This window comes from Zootoca vivipara, chromosome 3, assembly GCF_965207765.1.
Source record: "Zootoca vivipara chromosome 3, rZooViv2.hap1.1, whole genome shotgun sequence".
NCBI classification, from domain to species: domain Eukaryota; kingdom Metazoa; phylum Chordata; class Lepidosauria; order Squamata; family Lacertidae; genus Zootoca; species Zootoca vivipara.
Window position 1 is genome coordinate 38,438,945 of NC_142586.1, and position 23,781 is coordinate 38,462,725.

General features: G+C 44.1%; 1 protein-coding gene across 3 annotated transcripts in view; it reads right to left on the reverse strand.

Moving 5' to 3' along the window:
- The window catches only part of IBTK (inhibitor of Bruton tyrosine kinase), a 53,556-nt gene that overhangs the window by 16,466 nt on the left and 13,309 nt on the right, over positions 1 to 23,781 (reverse strand). For all 3 annotated transcript variants that reach the window (XM_088665926.1, XM_088665925.1, XM_035109524.3), the window contains 11 exons: positions 23,623 to 23,733; positions 16,394 to 16,564; positions 14,639 to 14,756; positions 11,190 to 11,370; positions 10,196 to 10,319; positions 8,920 to 9,094; positions 5,826 to 6,000; positions 3,861 to 4,469; positions 3,585 to 3,671; positions 2,751 to 2,833; positions 2,625 to 2,662 (listed from right to left, as the gene is read on the reverse strand). In XM_088665926.1, coding sequence (XP_088522052.1) covers positions 2,625 to 2,662; positions 2,751 to 2,833; positions 3,585 to 3,671; positions 3,861 to 4,469; positions 5,826 to 6,000; positions 8,920 to 9,094; positions 10,196 to 10,319; positions 11,190 to 11,370; positions 14,639 to 14,756; positions 16,394 to 16,564; positions 23,623 to 23,733 — 1,872 coding nt within the window. The remainder of the gene's footprint in view (positions 1 to 2,624; positions 2,663 to 2,750; positions 2,834 to 3,584; positions 3,672 to 3,860; positions 4,470 to 5,825; positions 6,001 to 8,919; positions 9,095 to 10,195; positions 10,320 to 11,189; positions 11,371 to 14,638; positions 14,757 to 16,393; positions 16,565 to 23,622; positions 23,734 to 23,781) is intronic.

Here is a 23,781-nt window from a genome sequence, read left to right on the forward strand (position 1 = left end):
TATGAGTATGAGTGACCAATCCTCAAGGAAGCACACTTCAGCGTTTCTGCATGGGTCATGGTTCTTAGCATGCCTTTTGTTTGAAAGATGATGGAATAGAAAGCCCGTGCTAGGAATGATACAATGGCACCCAATGGAGAGAGCTTGACCAAATTATCCACTCCCAACAGAAGCTGATTAGAAGAAGACAGGCGAGAACAGTACATCATGCTGAGATGCAGAGGGCAGCCTCCTCTGCATTTACGCATATAGGGCTTATAAAATAACTTCTCATGGTGCACAATGTGGGAAACAATGACACAGAACATCTATCCCTAATCAACTGCTCTAAACAAACCAGCCAAATATAAACAAAAGGAAAAAACTTCTTATGAAGATAGCATTTTGCAGTCACAACAGAATTATCTCAAGATTGTTGGCAAACACCCATTTGGGAAATAAAGCAGTAAGAGCTTCCATTAGATTATTCACAGCTATTAGTCATCCTCTGGCACTTTCAGTATGCATAAACTTGAAGAGGACTTGATCCGACTTAACGTTTTCAACATTTATTGGAAAAATCTCGGTTCAGATGAACTGCTGTAACATGGAAGGAATTTCAAGAACCAATTTCTGGATTGCTGTTACATACTTCAAACTCTAGTATTATGTGTCCACCATTAAAGAGAACAACAAGCCACAAAATTGTTGTTCACATCTATCCATAGCCTAAAACAAACTCAAACCAGCAGAACTTGTGCAAGTGCTTACTAATTCTTTAAGTGTACAAACATTACCTGTAATCAAAGAGGTCAATAACTACTAGCTACCAAAAGTCAACCTGCAGAATTAAATATCTATCCCATCATGGCCAGTAGGAAGTCTAGGAGGACAGAAATCCATACACACTAGATATTTGGCAGAGCATGTGGTAATATTATGTTGTAAAGGTTCATTAGTTTCTAAAAGCATTTTCTATATAGCAAGGGCCGGGGACTGGGGGTACTATGCAAGAAATGCTAGCTATTGATTATTTGGATCTTGATATTTGAATAAGTGGTATTTTAGGAAGCAACCAAGGCAAACACATTTCACATCCTGGGTGCACTTATTTCAATAAGAGCACAAGACAGAAAGACCCAGGGACCAAGAAGACAGTAACTTCAAGAAAGAATGGGGAAAGTTTCTAATTTATTTAGGAGACCACTGTAAACAGATGAAAACATTAGCAGGATTCTAACACACAACAAGTCATGATTTGGCCTATTGTTATGTCCAAACTGGTTGGTTCTTTCTTTCTTTTTTTGAAATAATTTTTATTTATTTTACAAGTAAAAAATTGTCACATTACTCTGAATCCCTCAACTTCCCACCTTCCCCTCCATGGGTCCTATTGTCAACTGCATAATCAGGATTTTGTATCTTTCTATATTGTCAACTAATGCAATGGACAATATAGAAAGATACAAAATACTGATTATGCAGTTGACAATAGGACCCATGGAGGGGAAGGTGGGAAGTTGAGGGATTTAGAGAAATCTCTACACACTATATGGTTATGTATTTGGTAATGTGACAATTTTTTACTTGTAAAATAAATAAATAAATATTTCAAAAAAGAAAGAACCAACCAGTTTGGACATAACAATAGGCCAAATCATGACTTGTTGTGAATGAGTGAGTCTGCCGGTTTCCTGAGAGGAAATTGAGGCTCCGGCGGCTGCTGCTGCTGCTGCTGCTGCTGCTGCTGCTGCTGCTGCTGCTGCTGCTGCTGCTGCTGCTGCTGCTGCTATAAACCAAGCCATAGCTTGGCTTGGTATGTCATTCAAACCTGGGCTTCTAGTTAATCTCACTCCAGGCAACCGCAAGATGTAACCAAAGTTTGTTCTCTCTCTGGGAGCCTGTGTGTCCATGCTAAGTTATGGTTTAGCTTAGAATTATGTGCAAACTAAACCAAAATAAAAGGATGCTGGGGTTATTTTTAAAGTATGACTCAGAAATGAGGCATTTCTAACCTACACATTTACTGTACAGTATGAACTTCTGAAGCTGCCTTTTACCAAGCCAGACCATTACTCTATATAATCCATTATTGTGTCTACTCTGTCTGTGAAGCCTCTCTAATCTTAGGCAGAGAGGCTTCCTTACACAGAGTAAGACTGTTGGTCCACCTAGCTCTGTACTGCATAGAAATTGGTGTGGATCTCCAGAGTTTCAGCTAGGCATCTGTCCCAGCTCTATCTGCAAATGTCTGGACTGAGCCTGGGACCTTCTGCATGCAAAGCACATGTTCTATAGTCCCTCTAACCTTCCCCCCCCCAATTTCTTTTAATTAAGATGCCATAAATTGACCACAATTAAAATCCCATCATCGAAACAGTATTCCAACAAATGTATCATAGCATAGCACAGCACACAGCTACTATAAAAGGCCCCTTGTGCTCAATATCATTTATGTAATGAAGGGTGCACATGTAGAATTCACTGCTGGATAATTTTTATATTCTTGCCTTCTGTTTTGCAAGCCATTACAAAGTTCTCTTTCGTGAATAATTACTTCCTCCCCCACAATGCCTGAGTAAATATTTTTGCACAAATTAAAGACGAAGGGCAATGCGTCCAAGGACTTATACAGGCACACTTACCTCAATCCAGGAGCTGCTCAGCATGCTGTGAAAATAGTCTGAAAAGGAGAGAGACCTCATTTTGACATGCATTAAAAGACAGATCTCTATTAATAACTTGGCCAAAGTACCTTACATTATACCTACCAAGTCTTGCGCAAAGCACACATTTGTGACATGGGAATTCTTTTCCATCTACAGATTTCATGGTCACATCGCAGAGGTACGAGCTGCAAAACAATTAAAAAACCTACTATAACGAGACATTAAAATGACAAATGTGGTTTAATATAAACAAGGATAAAGTAATGCAGCGGGGTAATAGGGGGATAATCACCAGATTTTTTTCAGAGTTAAGAAACTGAACAGTTTATACAGGTTAGTACATATGGGGAAGGGTATTAATGAACATGGGGGGGCAGCCAACCAGATTAGCTGGCTGTGGGCGTTACACAGGCCGGGACTCCCCCATGACGCGGGACTCGACATGCCCCCGCCGAACGTGTGGATGTGTGAGGCCTGACAGCACCCCCGCCCCTCTGTGAAGAGGTGCGGCCTTAATGAACATAGAGGGGTATGGTCAGTAACAGTTCAGCATATGGCCAGCTGGTTGGTTGTGTAGTGATTTGGATGCATTTATATACACTAAAGTGATGGCTCAGTAAGCATTTTACAAGAATAGGAGTAGCAAGGATTTTTCCTGCTTAAATTCATGGAGGTCTGGTCACAGACATGTCATATGTTTTATCCATGGGATAAAATGCACAACAATTATTCTCTCTAAGAGAAATTTTTGAGTGTATAGTTTTAAATTTTATTTTACATGGTTTTCAAAAAACAAGCAAACCAGAAAAACGGGAAGTTGAGACACTTGGGACTTCATACAATCTAGAAGACAGAATTATGTGAATGGATTGAATTGGCTTTCATTGTACCCTATTGAAATCTTCATGCTTCCATACTGCACCTTTTGAAACTCACCATTTTTTCTGGTTTAGCTTTGGCTTGTTGCCAGTTTTTCTGTTGGCAATGTTTATTCTTCCATTTTCTATTCTGACTCCATCTAGCCTGCAAGGAAAATGAATTGTTAAAGCGATAACAACACTCCACCGTAAAAAGAATAATGTAACAGGATTAGTGGGCAGGAAGAGTTATAGATGTTTATTCAACTTAACCCGATGATCAACCCGTTAGAAAAAGCAAAAGTGTGTGTGTGTGTGTGTGTGTGTGTGTAAAAAAGACTTAGTGACAGCATACCTTGAACTTAAGCTCCCAATTCCAAATTTCTTTGCAGCAACTTGCAACATTTTTATGAGATTCACTTCTTCCCCAACACTCTTACATTTCTTAGAAGCGGATTTTGGTTTGCTCTTCTGTTTCTCATTTCCCATGTATACTTGGTTACTTCTGTAAACCTCAAACGCAGACTTCTTATTAACATCTCCATTGATAGTTATTTTATTCAAGTTTGTAATTAAGGTGTTTTCATTCTCTTCCATTTTTTCTTTGTACACCGCTTTGAGCCTGTGACCATGAATGAGGAGATCACATGTATCTGTGTAAATGTACTGCAGAATGTACATAAACAAATCTGGGTGAAGTTTTTCTATCACAAAGAGATCACAGCCAACAGCATCTTCATCTTTACGATAAATATCAGCAGAATCTATCCAATTGTGACCCAATTCAAAGAGCTTCCGGAAGAAGTCAGAGCGTGTTGCCAAAATGTACTTGTGCACAGGGAAAGTCCTGGAGCCAACTTGAAAAGTCACATCATGGATGCTGTCCGTAATTTCTGCTTCTCCCAACAATTTGCCAAAATCCTCAGAAAAACTAGAAGTTGAGACACTTGGGATTTCATACAAACTGGAAGAAAAGAGTTATAAGAATTATTTGAATTGGCTTTCATTTCACTTTCATTTCATCTTCATGCTCCATGCAAGAAAATAAAAAAGCAAGTTTCTAAGGCAGGAATTGGGAACTTGAAGATCTTCAGACGCTGTTGGACTAAATCATTAATTGTCCCTAACCACTGGCCATACTGGCTGGAGCTGACTGGATTTGGGAGTCCTACAACATATGGAGAGCTGCAGCTTCCCCCACCCCTGGTTCCAAGCAGTATTTGCTTTCCTTCTTCAAAACCCTCAAGCCCTCAAGATGCATCAGCACACATGAGTATGTAGAGCCCCGTTGTGGTAGACTCGTAGATATATTGGATTCATGCCTGTATATTTTTTAACAGTACCAGCAACGCTTTCCCAGTCCGCAGACTAATAGCCAGGTGGCTCTGTGGGTTAAACCACAGAGTCTAGGGCTTGCTGATCAGAAGGTTGGCGGTTCGAAACCCTGCAACGGGGTGAGCTCCCGTTGTTCGGTCCCAGCTCCTGCCCACCTAGCAGTTCGAAAGCACATCAAAGTGCAAGTAGATAAATAGGGACCGCTCCGGCGGGAAGGTAAACGGCGTTTCCGTGCGCTGCTCTGGTTCGACAGAAGCAGCTTTGTCATGCTGGCCACATGACCCGGAAGCTGTCTGCGGACAAACGCCGGCTCCCTCGGCCTATAGAGCGAGATGAGCGCCGCAACCCCAGAGTCGGACACGACTGGACCTGATGGTCAGGGGCCCCTTTACTTTTTAATGTAGCATATGGTGTTCCATTTGCAGAAGGCAAGATTGGGCACCTCATCCCTCTTTTCAGGAAGGCAAGAACATCTTCATCATAACCTCACGTGCTAAATATTAGTAAAGGACTAGCTTGACCAAAGTTTCAAAAAGCACAAGTAGATCAAAAGAAAGAGCACTGCATCCAGGCACTAGTTTTAGAGGCCCTTGTGGCATGTGCACCCCCTAAGGTCTGTGAGGTGGGAGCCCTCATGGCATTGGAACGCCCTTCCCAGTAAGTTTTCATAAGGCTTAAAAGACCTATTTGTTTCCATTGGCCTTCCCTTGAGTTATTTTGATCCTGTTTGCTGGATTGAGGCTGGAGTGGATAATGATATGGGAAGATCTGGGTGGGTTTTATTCTTTTGCTTTTCAGTAATTGTAATTTGTACTGCCATCAGTTAGTATGGATGGGCTTTGCCCAGGAAAACAGCACCGAAGGTTTTAAAATAAAATAAAAATATTGTTTTCAAAGCTTTTAGGTAAATTATTCCCATAAATTTCAGGTAAATCATCCCCATAAAATTTCAGGTAAATTATTCCCATAAATAGCTGAACTATACCTTGTTTTAGGATCTGACTGTAAAACAGCAAAGTTGCACCCGTTAGGATCAGTAGTCACATTAACAGCTCTGTGAACAAAAGCAAGCTTCTCAAGTCGTATTCGTTCATATATGTTGTTTGTATCGCAAGATGAGACCTCGGTTGAGGAATTCTGAACATTTGTCACAATCTCTGCTGTATTTGGAGAGATTAACTAGTTAGATAATCAGTTGAGGAAACAAATAGGAAAATGTTTTGCTGGAAGCCTTGCATTGATTCCACTAAGGTTAAAAGACAAAGTATTTGGCTTTAGTTATACATTTATTGAAGACTACTTCATACTTGATGTGATTTCCAGACAGTACAACTAATTTCATAAGAAGAGCCCTGCTGGATCAGAGAAACATCTACAAGTAGGAAAATAATATAGAACACTATCTCATTGAATTGCAGCATGAGTGTAGGAAAAAGTTACAACTGAAGCTTCCACGAATAAAGACCCTGTGAAAAAAATAATCTCATCATCTTAGAGTGGAATCTTATATCCGTTTTTTAAAGAAGATTCAAAATGTTTTGTTAATCAAATCATACAAATCCCCCAAACATATAATTAGTTTGAAGTCTGTACAGTGATGCAGACTTACAAGTTTTGGAAAATATTTTGGTACAGAACATCATTCAGTTGAACTTCCAGCTCTACTGAAGCCATATGACTATAAAACACCCTGAATGTTGTATTCATGTGCAGCAATCACTGTTTTAAATTTCATCAGCCCAACTACTCTACTGATAGATCTCTGGGTGATTTGCAATAGATCAGGGGTTTTCAAATTGTGGCTCGTGAACCACGAGTTTCATCAGGTGGTCTGTCGTGTGTCTGTGGATTTGTAGTTAATAATACGAGGCGGCACATCTATTGCACTGAATATTTAAACTGATTTAAACTGTATTTTTATTGCTTATTGCATTTTATTGTTTTACAGTTTGAAGTCTATGGAATTCCAATTGCTACAACAAGTAGGGGGGGGATCATTAAACTGCCAGTCTGCCAAGACCCTCAGCAATTTGGGGGGGAGTTGAGAAACTACTGAAATACATCACTTCCTCACAAACATGAGCCTTGAAATAAATAAGCTTGGGGAAACCTAGAATGGATTTGTGTGCGAAAGAACTGAGCTGAGCTCCGTTTTGACACACAAAAATCCCTTCTCAGCAACTGCTCAGAGCTATTCCACCTTTTGCAGTGGACTCACTTTGGTAAATCTTGTGGTTCTGGTAAAATAAAGCTGATACCACAAGCTGAAGTGTGCCTGCCCCATGTCTTTATAATTATTTAAATAAGAATACCATTTCCCTGACACTTTTATGTAAGCTTGCATACTGCTCTGATGGCACTAGATGGCACTAGTTACTAGTATTTGCTCTGTAGAAAACAGTGTTTCCTTTTAATAGCAGATTTGGTGGTCCAGTGTCAGCAAGTAGAATAACTAAAAACTCCAAACAACATAGAGAAGTCTGAAAATTCCTGAGAAAGAGAGAAATATTTTTTTTGCTGTTGGATAAAAACAGAAAAGGAACAGAATACCCTCAAATCCTTTCACGCATGCACATACATCTACCATAGGAACAGAACATTAGAAAGCCCTGTTAACACTACAAAAAGTCTACTGGATAATTAATTTGCTTGGACAGGGTAAATGAGAAGACGTATACCTATAAAATAACCCGATTAAAGATACAGTGGTACCTCGGGTTACAAACGCTTCAGGTTACAGACTCCGCTAACCCAGAAATAGTACCTCAGGTTAAGAACTTTGCTTCAGGATGTGAACTGAAACCATGCTTTGGTGACGCAGCGGCAGCAGGAGGCCCCATTAGCTACAGTGGTGCTTCAGGTTAAGAACAGTTTCAGGTTAAGAATGGACCTCCAGAATGAATTAAGTTCTTAACCACAGGTACCACTGTAATTGTGAAAAGAGCAGGCAAGAGAAAATACTTAAAAGCTCCCTATTAGCCTGGAAAAGGCACAGAAGGTAGCTATTGCAAATAAAACTTTTGAACCTGGGGCTTCTTAATTCCTCACTTTTCATGCTTTAAGTGGACCTGTGCCAGTCCTGATACTTCAGTCTCTGTAGTGCTACAGCGTTTTAGCACTCAGGTTCACAACTAACAATGTAGCTGGAGGAGGGGAAAATAAATGTCCCTCTTTGTGGTGTTAACTCCTGGGCATGGGACTGTCCCACTGCATTCCCCCAAAAAATAATTCTGCGAGGCTTAGTCCTCTGTCTGTGGGTCTTAGAGGCCACAAGCTTCTATTGTTAGAAAGCCAAAACAAAGGACTCCCCCAAACCCACAAGTACTAAGATCCTGTCAGGCATTGTTTTAATTAAAATAATAATAATTTGGTAAGACTCTAAAGCCCATGCCCACACAGAAGCCTTAAGTCCAGTGCTATAGAAACTTGTTTTTAAAATTCCATTACAAAAGGTACAAAGACAACCAAAATACTCAGTGACGTGTTTATTCATAGTTGTTATGGAGAAGGGGTAGGAGGGGAAAATAACACAAATTGTGCTAGATTTAGAATGTGATCCTTCCCCTACCCCCATGTTGAGGTTGGGTGTGTATGTGTCATGTGTAGATTTCTCCCCACCATCCTCTGCTGGCAGAGAAGAATACTACTGGTGAGGGAAGCTCTACTACAGCGGAGGAGTGTGGGTGGGAAAATATTGGCAGCAATTCTCTTGATGTTCGCCAGTGGAAATCCCTGCAAAAGGGGCATTCTAGGACAGGGACACAGCTTCCTTGGATCCAAAGCCAAGGGATCCAAACTACATCAACCTAAAGCTGGCAGATTGAAAACAAAGAACTGCTCCCCCGCCTCCCAAGCAGCAGTGGTCAGCTACTCTGCACCTCTGTAGCCCCTTGTTAGAATTCCTGTGTCCTTTGAGTAGTACAACTGTAGACCTCGCCTTTTTCTTTTTATGTCTTAACTCAGACAGGGGGGAATAGTTGTGTGTTCATGTTCACATTTACCCTGATTGACCCAGAACTGCTCTCTCAACTGCTTCAGTTCAGCAATAGCCAACACACTCAAAAGTTTACTTAACCTACCTTTCTTCTCCGAATTTTTGTTCCCCTCCATCCACTTTCCTTTGAAAGCTTCGCCATCCTGCGTAACAAACATAATTTCATTCCTATTTAAAGAAATATCAGACATGTAGACTTGGCGGCCATACACCCATCGGCACTGCTTCAAAGGATTGTTGGCAGATTTCCAGCAAAACACCTAAACATTTGTAGAGTGTGGGGTAAGGAGAGGAGAGAATGAGAGCAGTTTACATATTTCTGCAATAATTTATCTCCCTGCCTTCTTTAATTGCTTTAAACTAAATTCTTTATGCACCAAGAAGCTACTAGCACCTACTCCTGCTTCTGCAACCTATTTGGGGATTTGTTCACCATCTGTTTTGTCCTCATACAGATTTACACAATTTTAAGTGAGAATTGTCCTGCTTCCCTAAAGCAAGGGTGGGGAACTTCTGGCCCATGAGTCAAATTTAGCCTGGAACAGGTCCCAAATTGACTTCCCCCTAACCATGCCCACCTGGCCCACACCTGATGACATTCGTGACAGGTATGGGGCAGTTAAAGATGCTGCTGGATTGGCTGTGTGGCCGACTTCCTCATGGTAAACTCTACTGTGCATCAGATCCTCGAAGAAGGCAGCTTTGTCAGCAAGTCCCTCAACACCACCACCTGAAAGTTTGAAAAACTTGTTTGCTTTTTCAGCCTTAAGTAAAAGTGATCAAACTGCCTCACAGCTGAACAGCAAAAGGTTTTTGGTAGACAGAGATGCAGACTTGATCTAAGGGCCAAACTATGTGTGACATTAGTCACATTTAGACAAGCTTGTGTGAGGAAAAAACCAGAGCAGATGAGGAACGCTTGATTACTTTTGTTTGGTTCATTTAAGTCAAGGGCCCTGATTCACACTTCTGGGACTAATCAGGTCAAAACACAGTGACTGGCTGAAAAATTGTGTATATAAAATGTATATTTTAGGATAAAATTCATTCAAAAATACCTATTTAGTAGAAAACTATACAAAAATACTAAATTTTGTGTGTGCTTATGTTTTTCATTTGCAGAAGATGCAGAAACAGAATGGAATGGACTTAAGAATAAACATTTGTAAGTCTAATATGGACTGAATAGACTGATCTGTTCATCCCTTGGAGGCGTTACACGTCACTGCTGCTAACAAATACTGTACATTTGCATTTAGTGACAATGCATAACTATGTTAAATGCTATAAACATAAAGTAGTTTCAAGGTATGCCTTTACACTTTATAAGGGGGGGGGCAGCACAGTACTGGTCAACTTACTCTTCCCGCTTGGTCCAGTGCAAGGATACAAATCCTCTGGCCTCCATTTTCCTTAAGGTGTTCAGGAGCCACTCTGTAGTCCAGGTAGCCTCCACTAACAAGAACCTTCTTTAGATTTAGTTGCCTGAACAATCACAAGACAAGGAGAACTTCATTGACACAAAATACACACAAGTCAAAAGTATAAAGAAAATGAAACATTTACATAAAGAACAAACCTAGCAACTTTACTATTAAAGAAGAAACAATTAAGCAACTGCTGCCATACTATCACAGATGCTAAAATCATTACTGTATATTGACCTTAGGACAAGATTCATCACAAGATTTTACCCTGCCCTCTTACTAACATGTTGCCTGATAGTTCTTACAAACCATGTGACATGAGAAACATATTTGCCACATACATATGTTAGAAAGATATATTCATAAAGAACAAAAATAAAACCCGCTTTGCATTGTAAGATATCATAATCTATAAAGATGCACCGAAAATAAGCAAAGAAAGAAGGGAGGACAGCATTCAGAGTTTCCACAGAGTGCACAATCAGTCCAAGGAAATAGACAAACAGATTACTAGTAAAAGTAAATCCTTCACCTTAACCGTACAGTGGAACCTCGTGTTACGTACCATCCTCCTTGCGAACGCTTCAGGTTACGAGCTCCACTAACCCGGAAGTAGATACTCCCGGTTGCGAACTTTGCCCCGGGATGCGAGCGGAAGGTGCCATTAGCGAAAGTGCGCCTCATGTTATGAGCGGTTTCGGCTTAAGAATGGACCTCTGGAATGAATTAAGTTTGTAACTGGAGGTACCACTGTACTAAGCTGGGAGTGGGTGCCACTACTCAGAAAGCCGTCTGCCCTGGTTCCCTGTAGCTTCACATCTCCCAATGAAGGAACCGCCAGAAGGTCCTCAGAGCTGGACCTCAATGTCCAGGCTGGACTAACAAGGGTAAATTCATATATATATATATTTTGAAAAAAAGCACTCACTTGGAAGCAATCTTCTTGCATTGGTAGTCGGTGAGCAAATAGATATCTCCTCTTTCAGTAACACAAACTGTGGCACCATCACTTGCAGCAACAAAGGAGATAGTAATGTCTTTGTGATGCAGAGCAGAGACTTGGCGAGGTGAAGTTACACACTTCTCTCCGTTAGGATCTAGCAAGTATCCTACAATGTAAGAGAACACCTTCAATGCCAACTTTTTCAGACCCATAATTAATTGGCCCAATAGTTTTCCTACTCAAAAGAATGACAGAAACAAGTAGTGTCGATTCATATTTATACACACACACACACACACACACACACACACACACACACAATTAAAACATCTGGAGCATCAGAAACTACTTTATAAATTTAGGTCAACATATGAAGCTGCTTCATACTAAATCAGTGCATTCCCTGCCAAAGTACAGATAATTTGTGAAAAAGAGAACATTGAAATGGAACACTGGAAAATCTGGAGGATTTATAGAGCGCATGGCAGAAAGACCAACAAAATATATGAATGAATGTAGACTTAATTTAACCTGAACTAGCACATAACTCAAAGACAATGTGACAGCGAGGATTTAAAATAGTTAAAACCTTTTACATAAAAAAAATAATATTTTTTATTCATAAAACAGACACATACCATCCTGGTGCACATTTACTTGGAATGAATTCTTAATTTCGTTCTATTTGGATTTTCTTAGGATTACAGCTTTACAAGACTGAATCAGTTTTCATGGAATTCATCCATTCTACAGAAAGCACTTTTTAAAAAAGGGAATCTTGCTAATGATTCTAGAGCTGGGGCCGCATGCCACTGACTATTAGCATCTTGAGTTAGCATAAGAATCGCCCTGTTGGATCAGGTCACTGGCCCATCTAGTCCAGCATTCTGCTCTCACAGTGACCAACCAGATGCACACCAGAATCCTGCAAGCAGGACCTAAGTGCAACAGCACTTTCCTCTCCTGCAGAAGCATATTACTTCCGATCATGGAGGGAGAGTACAGCCATCATGGCTAGCAGTCACTGATGGACTTATCTTCCATGAATTTCTCAAATCCTCTTTTAAAGCCATTGTTGTAAGAATTTTAAAGAGCAGTTTTTTTTCTTAAAACACCATCCAAGTTGGTGGCCATCACTAGGCTACCTCTTACGGGGAGCGAATTCCATAGTTTAACTATGTGCCGTGTGAAGAAGTACTTTCTTTTATCTGTCCTGAATCTTCCAACAATCAGCTTCAACAGAATTCTAGTGTTATGAGAGAGAGGGGATATCCCCTTTTTCGTATGTCAATAATAATTGTATACACTTCTATCATGTCATCTCTTTGTCGCCTTTTTTTCTAAACAAGAAATGTAACTGTTTCTCATAGGGAAGTTCCTTTGTCCCCTTGATCACTTTGGTTGCCCTATTCTGAACTTTGTCCAATTTTGCAACATCACTTTTTGAGGTGAGGCAACAAGAACTGTACATTGGCAGTTTTGTTTGCATTTGCCTAATGATCCCTCGCATGAAATTTGCCTTCTTCATAGCTGCCACACACTGAGTCAACATCTTCACTCAGCTATCCAATATGACCCCAAGGTCTTTCTCCTGATCACTCACCACCAGTTCAGACCCCATGAAATGATGATTTACTTTTTGCCCCTATATGCATCACCTTGCACTTCTTTGCACTGAACTAATTTACTATTTTACCTCCCATACACTCAGCCTTGAGGTGCTTTGGGAGTTCTTCACAATTTCTTTGTTTTAACAACCCTGAACAGTTTAGTATTGTCAGGAAACCTAGCCACCTGACTGCTCGCCCTCAACTCTAGAACATTTACGAAACAAGTTAAAAGGCACAGCTCTGATACCAGTCCTTGGGGAGCTCTACTTTCGACATCCTTCCACTTACAAGAACTGTCAATTTATTCCTTCTCTCTGCTTCTTGTTACTTAATCAGTTCCCAATCCTCAAGAGGACCTCACCTCTTACTCTATGACTACTAAGCTCACTCAGGAGTATCTGGTGAGTTCAGATGCCAAAGTCCATTTAGAACATTTTACTCTATGACAGGACTCTATGTGCTCACACCAAGCATTTTCACATTGTGCATTAAAAACTACACAGTGTAATTTTTGTTGTAAAACAAATTATGGCCTCTGCGTGTATGCATTTTTAAGAAGGATTTCAGAATTGGCAGTGGAGACAGAGAGAATAAAGAGAGCTAGCAAGTTGCCACAGGGTGGAACAAAGAGTGCTGCCCAATCTTTTTCTAGTTTGAGCTTTTAACAGCATCATTTAGACCAAGGGTAGGTAGGGTCTGGTTTCAGTTCAGCATGCCACAGGCAGTGCCTCCACCCCCACAGCTTTGGTTTCATTCTGGGTGATAAATCGCTCTGTTCAGCAGAGAATGATCTCTAGAGAACACAGAGAGCATTTTATCTCCTGTTATGGAGATAAAAGATCTCTCTGCGTGATTTGAGAAAGCAGTCAATCTTTTCTCTGAGTGCTAATCACCACAGCACTGAAATCAGAGATAAAGCTCCTCACTTGGCTCTCTGAGAGTACATTTGCAGGATTTCCCCTCCACCACCACTCAGGGCTGGAATGGTGAGGGGAAGAAATGCCAGGATTATGCAAGTATGCATGCAGGTTTGTGTGAAGAGCGTTTGACTTAACCATTCCGCTTTAAAGCATTTTTTTTAAACTTCTGTATTTTATCAGTAAAACTCACAGTCTAGCATTTACTAGTCAGCAAACCAACCATGCAAAGTATAAAATACACGCAGGCTCCCTCAGCCAATAACGCGAGATGAGCGCCGCAACCCCAGAGTTGGTCACGGTTACCTTTATTACAATATAAGCTAGCATAACAGGTTTAACAGATATTACAACATCCAGATATTTTGCTACCTATTCTGATTTCTATTAAATTAGAGACCTTGTCCCAAATTCTGAGATAGCCATGTGAGCTGATAATAATCACTTTCCCCTTAAGACACCCCTTGGTTTTTCCGAAGGAATTAAACTTAAGTTCACATCATTTGCCCTCTAAAATGTTTAGCACCAAAGGACATGATAAAAGACTTAGGTGGTCCACTGTAACAGAGGATGCATTTGCTAAGTTCACTTATTCTTGTTGAATAATGTTAATGTATTGACAAATAACAGTGGGTTTTTCATATGAATGCTCTATATTGAGGTCTGAATCCCTAATACCCAAAACACAACTTTACAATTAATACATGAACTCCTAAATAGTCACTGGGGCAAAATAAAGGTTGGTTTCACAGAGGGTGCTCATCTTCGGAATGAATAACATGGCCTATGCATAGATTAGTAAAGCAACAAGGAGATTTTAAGCTATTTCTTAAAGTAATGGCAATGTTTGTTTAAAATAATCCTCCTCCCCCCACCATCACCTTAGATATAAAACTTCCTCTCTTACCTAGTTGTCCGCCATTCAGCCCTATTGTGTATACGGCTTCTTTGGTCCATAGAACAGTATGGAACCTGCCTGCAGCCACACCAATCACTGTTCTGCCTTTAAGATTTTTTGCTTGAACCTATATGAAAAATCCAAACATACAGAGGTGTAAGCATATTAGTTACTAGTAAATTTAGCCAAGTTAGTACATTTATGATATAGAGAAATATAGATATATATACAGTACTCCTAAGAGCCTAGAATGCACCTGTTAGCATTTTAATTTCGATTCTGAAGAAAGGAAAAGTAGAATAATTTTTATTATAAAGTATTTATTACTGTGCTCTAGCTATTGACAGAAGAGACAGCAGGTTTTTTTAAAAAAAATAAAGGAATAAAATCAGTGTAACAATACAGACTACAGTTAAAAACACAACATAATCAGTACCAAAATACTTAAAACCACAATGGCCGGCATCATAAGCCATTCAACACCAAGATGAACAAAATGCTTTTCAACATGTGCCAAAACTGTAACAGAGTCAGCACATATTTTATTTCTAGAGGAAAGGTATTCCAGAGCATGGCATCAACACAGAAAAGGCCATGACAACCAGGAGGGCCTCCACTGATGATGATCTCAGTGGCAGAGCTGGTCCTGAGTTGTTCAGAGCCCTGAATGTTAATACCCAAACTTTAAACCTTGTCCAGTAGCAAACTGACAAGTAGTGAAGACTCTCCACCACCTTCTCAGTGAAACTCGCTCGGCAATGTCTCTTTTGAGTTTCAGGTGTGACATAAAAAATGGTTCTCTTCTACCTGGCTTTTAACAGTTTCCAATGGCCTTCAAAGTGCTTAAGTTGTTACAGCCAGTTCTCATAGGTGCTTTGCCACAATGTTGCAAGCACCAATTGTTTTGTAGTTTAATGTTTTGCTTTAGCCACCTCATCTGCTCACTTTTTAACAATGAAATCAAAAGCACACAGAGGTTTGTTTGGCAACTAGAACAGGACAGTACAGTAAAAATACTAAGTGTATATAGCCTATAGCCTTGTAGACACTTTGAAACTGTGTTAGTTTGAACTGCCCCCCCACACCCTCCTAAGAGCTTGAGATTGATAATACAATTATTAGTTGGGTAACTTTTTCATGATACAGTACAGTAAATTTTTATTCTCACTCTCTTTGGAAATTCCACCTGCAGTCCCTAAATTTTTATTCTCACTCTCTTTGGAAATTCCACCTGCAGTAGGAAGAGGTCCACTGCTCGCTTTCATTGCTGCAGTCCCACAGAAAAAGCTAGAAATAAACCACAGCAAGGGGTCAACTAGTTAGCCACTTCTTGGCTGAGACCAGGGGTAACCAACTTGGTGCGCTCCAAGTGTTGTTGGACTACTACTTCCATCATCCCCAGCCAGCATGGTTGGTGGTGAAGGATGATAGGAATTGTAGTCCAGAAACATTCAGGCTGTTCTTAGTTTAGACCGCCATGCAATGCTGCCAAGTACTGTTGAAAAATGCACATTCCTCGTTTAAAGGATCGTGTAGGCTACGAAAAGGTCATTGCTATGGAGTCCTCCAGGTGATTAATCGTCTGATGTTTCTCTTAAGCAAACTGAAACATTTTTTTTCCAGCAACAGCAATAGATAGCATGTATCAAGCAGCACAAGTATATCTAGCACAGACCAGCATGTACAAATGGTAACATGTGCACACATCCATCCCTAATTTACAGGCATGCCAAAATTATCCAATTAGTAAAAAGACCATTTTACCTGTCTGGGAACATTGCAGTTAGAGGGAGGAGGAAGAACACCCAGCTGATGAAAAGTATTCAGGCCAAATGTATACACACATCCATCTTCTGTTAAAACAAGTGTATGATCTTTAGCTGCTGCCACCTGAGAACAGTGGTGACCCATCAAGCTTTCCACAAGTCTGGGAATCTAAGAGAGGTTAAGAAAATATTGCACCTGTGTTTCAGACATGCCTCTCGCAGTCAAGACCTACATCAACTTTGTCAGAAACAAAGCAAAACTATTTTGTAAAATATATTAGGTGACACACAAATGTCTCTAATAAAAAAGATCCAGAAGCTTTACTATTTATATGCACTAGAATCCCGAAGGCTTAAAAATCTATTTCTAAGGCACAGGTCTTAACAAGAGTATTTTGTGAACAATTGCAATAAAGAAACAAAAATGAATGTGGTATGGGACGCTAGTAAAGCGGTGATGCGAGGATTCTTTATACAACAAAATAGCATCAGGGAAAAAACAAGAGAAAAAGGAAAGATGGATATTTTAACTCAAATAATGGAGAATGAGAAGAAGTTAATTAAAAAACCAAATGATGTGAAAATAAACCAAAACATTAAGATGTTGCAAAGCCAGTTTGCAATGATTATTAACCAAGAAGTGGAATGGAATATAAAAAGAATGAGACAGAAATTTTTTGAGTATGCAAATAAATCAGGTAAATGGCTGGCTTGGCAAATTAAAAAAAGAAAATCCCAAAATACAATTAATAAAATAATATTGGAAGGAAAAGATGTAGAGAATCTGAAAGAAATCAGAAATGGTTTTGTAATTTTTTTATAATTTATGGTGGCAAAATGTTATATCACATATACAACACATATAAAACGCTTTGTCTTTATCAATCTACCGGTATGCATATAAATCACATTTTCTTTACCAATCTAGCGGAGTCCTAAGTAACTCATGGTTAAACTCAAAACCAGGATGTGAGGGACAGGGGCTATCGCGAAGTCCCTCCCCTCCTGAGTTCCAGCCCAGCCCAGAGCGCGGCTGAAAGCAGGGAAAGCTCCAGCTCAAGTGGGGAAACAGGAAGTGGGGTCCAAGGCTCTAGCAGGGTAGAGGAGCCATCGTCCCAGGTGGGACAGGAAGGAGGAAGAAAGGGGGGTAGACCCATCCCCCCAACTCCGGAATTGCGCAAAAAGCGTAGGGGAAAGAGGATGGGGCTCCCCAAGTTGTTATGCTGGCGAAAAACGCGCCAAACGCCATTCGGAGGTACTGATTCAAGCTGAGAAGATGTGTCTCTGTAAATAGCTCTACCTTTAGCACTGTAAATACGCAGCACCAATAAAAAGATAAAATGCAGAGCGGTGTAGAGTCGTTACTCTGAAGTAGCCCCATCCGGCCTCTGTGACAGCTACCTCCGAATCTTTTTTGGGGCTACTTTGGAGTTGCTGGGATGAGCGCGCCAGAAGCGGAGAAATGGCGGCAGATCGCGGAGAAAGCCCAGCAGGACCTGCAGCAACTGGCGTTGCAGGCACAGGGGGAATTAAAGGCGGCTAAGCAATAAACGGAGAAAGTCAAAGAGGACAGGCACAACCTTGCTGAACAGGTGAGAGCACTTCAGGAGAAAGAGCAGCAGTTAAGGGCGGTAGCGGTGGACCTCCAAAACAAGTTGGATGCAGAGAAAAACAAGGGAGGAGGGGGAGCCCAACTCCAAGTGCTGCCAGGAAGGAGAGCAGGGACCCTAGTAAGCAAGTTCAATGGAGACCCGAGGGAATATCATGGCTTTGAGACTGAGATCGTGTATGCTCTTGAGCTGCACCATGATGAGTTCCCTGATGATGCGCACAGAGTAGCGTTTATTGTGGAACACCTTACCGGGGCAGCCAGGGAGTGGCTTAGACCGTTAATCGCGACAAAAAATCCTTGCATGAAGAATGTCAAGCTATTCTTAGAGGCTTTAAAAACCATGTATGCGTCTGATAGCCATATGGACCAGACCAAAGAGGAACTGCATAATTTACGACAAAGAACAATGACAGTTCGCGAATATTGGTCAAGATTCACCATGCTGGTGCACAGACTGGGGTGGGAACTGCACTCGCCTCTGATGGAAGCGGCGTTCTACCTGGGGTTGAATGAGGATGTGAAAGATGAGCTCTCGAGAGGTCCAAAGCCCAGTAATGTGGATCAGCTGAGCAAAGCGGCTCTGGCGGTGGGGGTGAGACAGGAATCCCGGTGGAACGACAAGCAAGCAACGCGCGCAAAGCGGGCTTGGTTCCCACGGTCGCAGGAGAAGCCACTCCCCCAACAGCCATCTCACGCCATGCCAGGGGCCAGCCAAGACCAGGAACCCATGCAAATTGATAGCGCGCGCACGCGGGCTTTTCAAACCCCAGGGGCGCCAAGACGCAAGGAGGGAAGAGGCGGGAATTGCTTTCTCTGCAACTCCCCTCAGCATCTCGTCAGAGACTGCCCACATCGCAGGGAATGGCAAGGAAAGGCGGGAACGGTTGTGCCCTCCCCCACTGATGCAGCACCACAGCAGGGAAACGAGACAGCCTGGCTGCAGGAGACAAGGGGCAGCAGCCAGGCGCAATCGGCAGACAACAGCCCCAGCCCACCCACCCGCACAGCAAGGAGCAGCGCCAGCCCACCCCACCCCCCAGAGCAGGGGTGGTTCTAGAAGTGACACTAACGCTCCCTAATGGGTATCCCCTGACGGTCCTCGCGCTAATCGATTCGGGGGCGTCGGCCAACTTCTTTTCGAGAGACTTTGCAGAAGCGCACCAGATCCAACTTCTGCAGCTGGATTTTCCCCTGCACGTCTCCACCATTGACGGCAGGGAGTTGCTGGGAGGGGCCATCACCCACCAGACCCCCCCCATGAGAATGACGGTGGGAAGGCACTCAGAGACACTGGCATTCAACGTCACCACCATCTCAGACCCCCCCATCGTCTTGGGCATGAGCTGGCTGGCGCGCCATGACCCCTCCATCAGTTGGCACCAGAGATGCATCACGTTTGGATCGGACTTTTGTCTGGAACATTGCATGCAGCGCCAATCAGGGGAGGGGCCTCCAATAGCCACGGTGGCCACCATGCACGTCAAGGGGGGTGAGGCGATACCCAAGCCGTACTGGGACCTGCAGGAGGTCTTCAGTGAAGCGGAATCCGACCACCTGCCCCCGCACAGGTCGTTTGACTGCCAGATCAACCTGGTGCCGGGGGCCACGCTACCCCCAGCCAAGCTGTACTCCATGTCAGATCAGGAGCTGGAGGATCTGCGTGCGTTCATAGACAAGAACCTCAAGAGGGGGTTCATCAGAGAAAGCAAGGCAGCGGGGGGCAGCCCGGTCTTCTGGGTGGACAAGAAAGACACGCAACAGCGCCGTCTTGTGGTGGATTTTAGACGCCTGAACAACATGACAGAACCGGTGGCTTTCCCAATGCCCAGAGTGGACGATCTGCTGACAGCGGCGCGCAGGGGCAAGATCTTCACCAAGCTCGACCTGAGGGGGGCGTACAACTTGATCAGGATCCGGGAAGGCGATGAGTGGAAGACCACGATGTTCACGCCACTGGGCTCTTTTGAATATCTGGTGATGCCCTTCGGTTTGCAAGGGGGCTCAGCATGCTTCCAGGCCTTCATGCACCACGTCCTGGGGTCCCTCCTCTTCAAAAAATGCCTGGTCTTCCTGGATGACATCCTTATTTACTCCAATGACCCAGAGCAGCATGTGAAGGATGTCAGGGAGGTGTTGCAGCGCCTGAAGGAGAACCACCTGTATGTGAAGCTGGAGAAGTGTAAGTTTCACACCAAAGAGGTGGACTTACTGGGCTACAAACTGTCAGACAAGGGGCTAGCGATGGACAAGGACAAGGTGCAGGCCATCCTGGACTGGCACAGCCCCAGGACGCGCAAAGATGCCCAACGCCTACTAGGCTTCGCCAACTTCTACAGGAAGTTCATCAAGAACTTCTCGCGGGTTACGGCTCCCATCACTGACTGCCTGAGAGGCAAGCAGAAGTTCAGGTGGACACAGGAGGCGCAAGCAGCGTTCGAAAGCCTCAAGAGGGTGTTCGCTTCAGACCAGAACCTGTTCCATGTGGTGCAGGATGCGCCCCTCCGCGTGGAAACAGACGCTTCAGACAGGGCTTTGGGAGCGATCCTGTTGCAACTGGATGCCAACAGAGTGGAGACCCTGTGCCTTTTTCTCCAGAAAGCTGACACAGCCAGAACGCAACTACACGGTGTTTGATAAGGAACTTTTAGCGATCCATGCTGCGTTTAAACACTGGAGACATTTCCTGGTGGGCGCCAAGCACCCCATTCAGGTGGGCACGGACCACAAGAACCTGGAGTTCTGGAGAACAGCCAGGGTGCTCAACCAGAGGCAGATACGGTGGGCAGAGTTCTTCTCGCACTTCAACTTCTCCATCCACTACATACCGGGGGAGCAGAACGTCAGGGCGGATGCCCTCTCCCGCAAGCCGGAGTACATGGAGGAGGAGTTGCCACCAGCACCCCGGCACATTTTCCCCCCATCAGCATGGTCCTGCGGAGCAGCAGTGGTGAGCGAGGCAGAACTCACAGCACTGACGGCAGCAGATGAGTTTGCCACCCGCATCTTCAGAGAGCTGCGAGGGGGGAGGGAGCAGGCAACGGACTTTTCAGAACGCGGGGGGCTCCTTTTTTACAGGGGAGCCCTATACCTGACCACCACCCAGCTCAGAGGTAAGGTCCTCAAGCAGATGCACGACAACCCGACGGCAGGTCATTTTGGAAGGGACAAAACCACTCACCTAGTCATGAGACATTTCTGGTGGCCAGGGGTGCGGGAAGATGTTCGGGACTATGTAAGGGGCTGTGACACCTGCCAGCGAGCAAAGGTGGTCAGAGCACCACCAGCAGGGTTGCTGGAGCCATTAGCCACACCGCACAGGCCGTGGGAAGTAGTGTCCATGGACTTCATCACAGACCTGCCTTCGTCCAGGGGCAAGACCGCAGTGTTGGTGGTGGTGGACCTCATGTCCAAAATGTGCCATTTTATACCGTGTGCCAGGGCGGTCTCTGCAGAAGAGACAGCCAAACTGTTTGTTGACCACGTATTCAGACTGCATGGTTGGCCTTTGAGAGTTATTTCGGATCGAGGCCGCCAATTTGTTTCCAGGTTCTGGAGGCGGCTCATGAACCTCCTGCAGGTGGAGGTCAGCTTGTCGACGGCTCGGCACCCGCAGACCAATGGACAGGCGGAGAGGGTCAACGCCATTCTGCAGCAGTACCTGAGATGCTACGTCAGCCAGAGGCAAACGGACTGGGTGGATCGCCTACCACTGGCAGAATTTGCCTACAACAATGCAGTGCACGTCTCCACAGGGGTGTCGCCCTTTAAGGCCAACTATGGGCACGACCTCAGATCTTTCCCGGAGAGGGAGGGGGAGGAGGAGGAGGAGGGCCCACAGGCAGAGGATTGGGCAGAGGAACTGGAGACGGTGCACCAGCAGCTCAGAGAACACTTGGAGAGAGCCAAGGAAGCGTACAAGAAGGGGGCAGATCGCCACAGGCGACAAGGGGAGGTCATCAGGGTGGGGGACAAGGTTTGGCTGTCCTCGGAGGGCCTTCCCACCAGAGGGAGGTGCAAAAAGCTGGCACCCAGACGGCTGGGCCCCTTTACGGTCACGCAACAGGTTAACCCGGTGGCATTCAGGCTGGCACTGCCAGAGGACATGAGGGTGCACCCAGTGTTTCATAGATCGTTGCTGTCGCCGTACAGGGAAAGTAGCAGGTTCCGAGGCAGCGAACAGCCCCCCGAGGGAGGGGGGGAGAGAGGAGGCAGGGAGCCACTCAATGAAGCAATGGCCATCCTTGATTCACGAAGGGGGGTGGGGGGCCTGGAGTACCTCATGGCATGGGAGGATGCCCCGCCATCCCAGAATGAATGGGTCCCAGCCACTCAGATACGGGAGGAATTCTTGGTGGAAGAATTCCACGCCCTCTTCCCACACAGGCCCAAACCCTGGCACATGGAAAGGGAGGGGGAGGGAGAAGGGGAGGAGGTCGCAGAGAGCAGTTCGCCATGGAGATGGGAAGCGGAGTTTGAGGACCCGGAGGAAGAGGTATGGGCGTCTCCGCGGTCCACCCGGTCAGAGGAAGAGGCGGACTGGCAGCAGATTTTCACCCCCACCAGCTCTGAGGCCACGGACTTTTTGGGGGTTCAGTCTTCCCAGGAGGAAGGAGGGAGCCAACGGGACTGGGGGGAGGTATTCACACCAACCGGCTCGGACAGCACGGAGTTTTTAGGCTTTCAGTCGTCACCGACACCCGTGCAGCCTCTCGGGAGGGGAGAAGGGGGGCTTGGGAGGGGGGTGGATGTGAGGGACAGGGGCTATCGCGAAGTCCCTCCCCTCCTGAGTTCCAGCCCAGCCCAGAGCGCGGCTGAAAGCAGGGAAAGCTCCAGCTCAAGTGGGGAAACAGGAAGTGGGGTCCAAGGCTCTAGCAGGGTAGAGGAGCCATCGTCCCAGGTGGGACAGGAAGGAGGAAGAAAGGGGGGCAGACCCATCCCCCCAACTCCGGAATTGCGCAAAAAGCGTAGGGGAAAGAGGATGGGGCTCCCCAAGTTGTTTTGCTGGCGAAAAACGCGCCAAACGCCATTCGGAGGTACTGATTCAAGCTGAGAAGATGTGTCTCTGTAAATAGCTCTACCTTTAGCACTGTAAATACGCAGCACCAATAAAAAGATAAAATGCAGAGCGGTGTAGAGTCGTTACTCTGAAGTAGCCCCATCCGGCCTCTGTGACACAACACAACCCCCTTAACCAAGGGATCAGGAGAATTTAGTTTATTTCTTGTGAAATTAAAACAATGTTATCATCGAGCATTGTTCCAATTCGGTTTAAATATGGCATAATTTAGAGGGTACTCAGTTGAAAATGCATAAGCAATATGATTTTCAGCAACGCAAAACACTGCAGAAGATCTGCATATGGAACAATTTGCATAGACAATGGTGCTTTTAAGCTCTCTTGTTAAATCAGCAGCTGCATGCTGCACTAAAGTAGCAGCAACTTCTGACAGTGTGTCAAAAGCAGTTTTTAAAGCACTGCAGGGGAGTTACTTAAAATAAATATAATTTTAAAAACCATGTGTACGGTATGTACAAAAGATGGCTCAGTGGTCGGCCAAATACAATATTTGAAACCAGTTTTCTTTTTCATAATCTAATAATTTGTTTTAAAATACCAAGCAAGTCTGTTCATCACCATGACCCAAGCGTCCTCCTTGACCATGTCCACATGTGTATACTTGTCCTTTTTGGGAAAGAAACACGGAGTGAAATTTACAGAGCACCACCTAAAGGAGAGAGAGGAAAGGGTCCTTAACAATGTTGCTTGAGCTGCA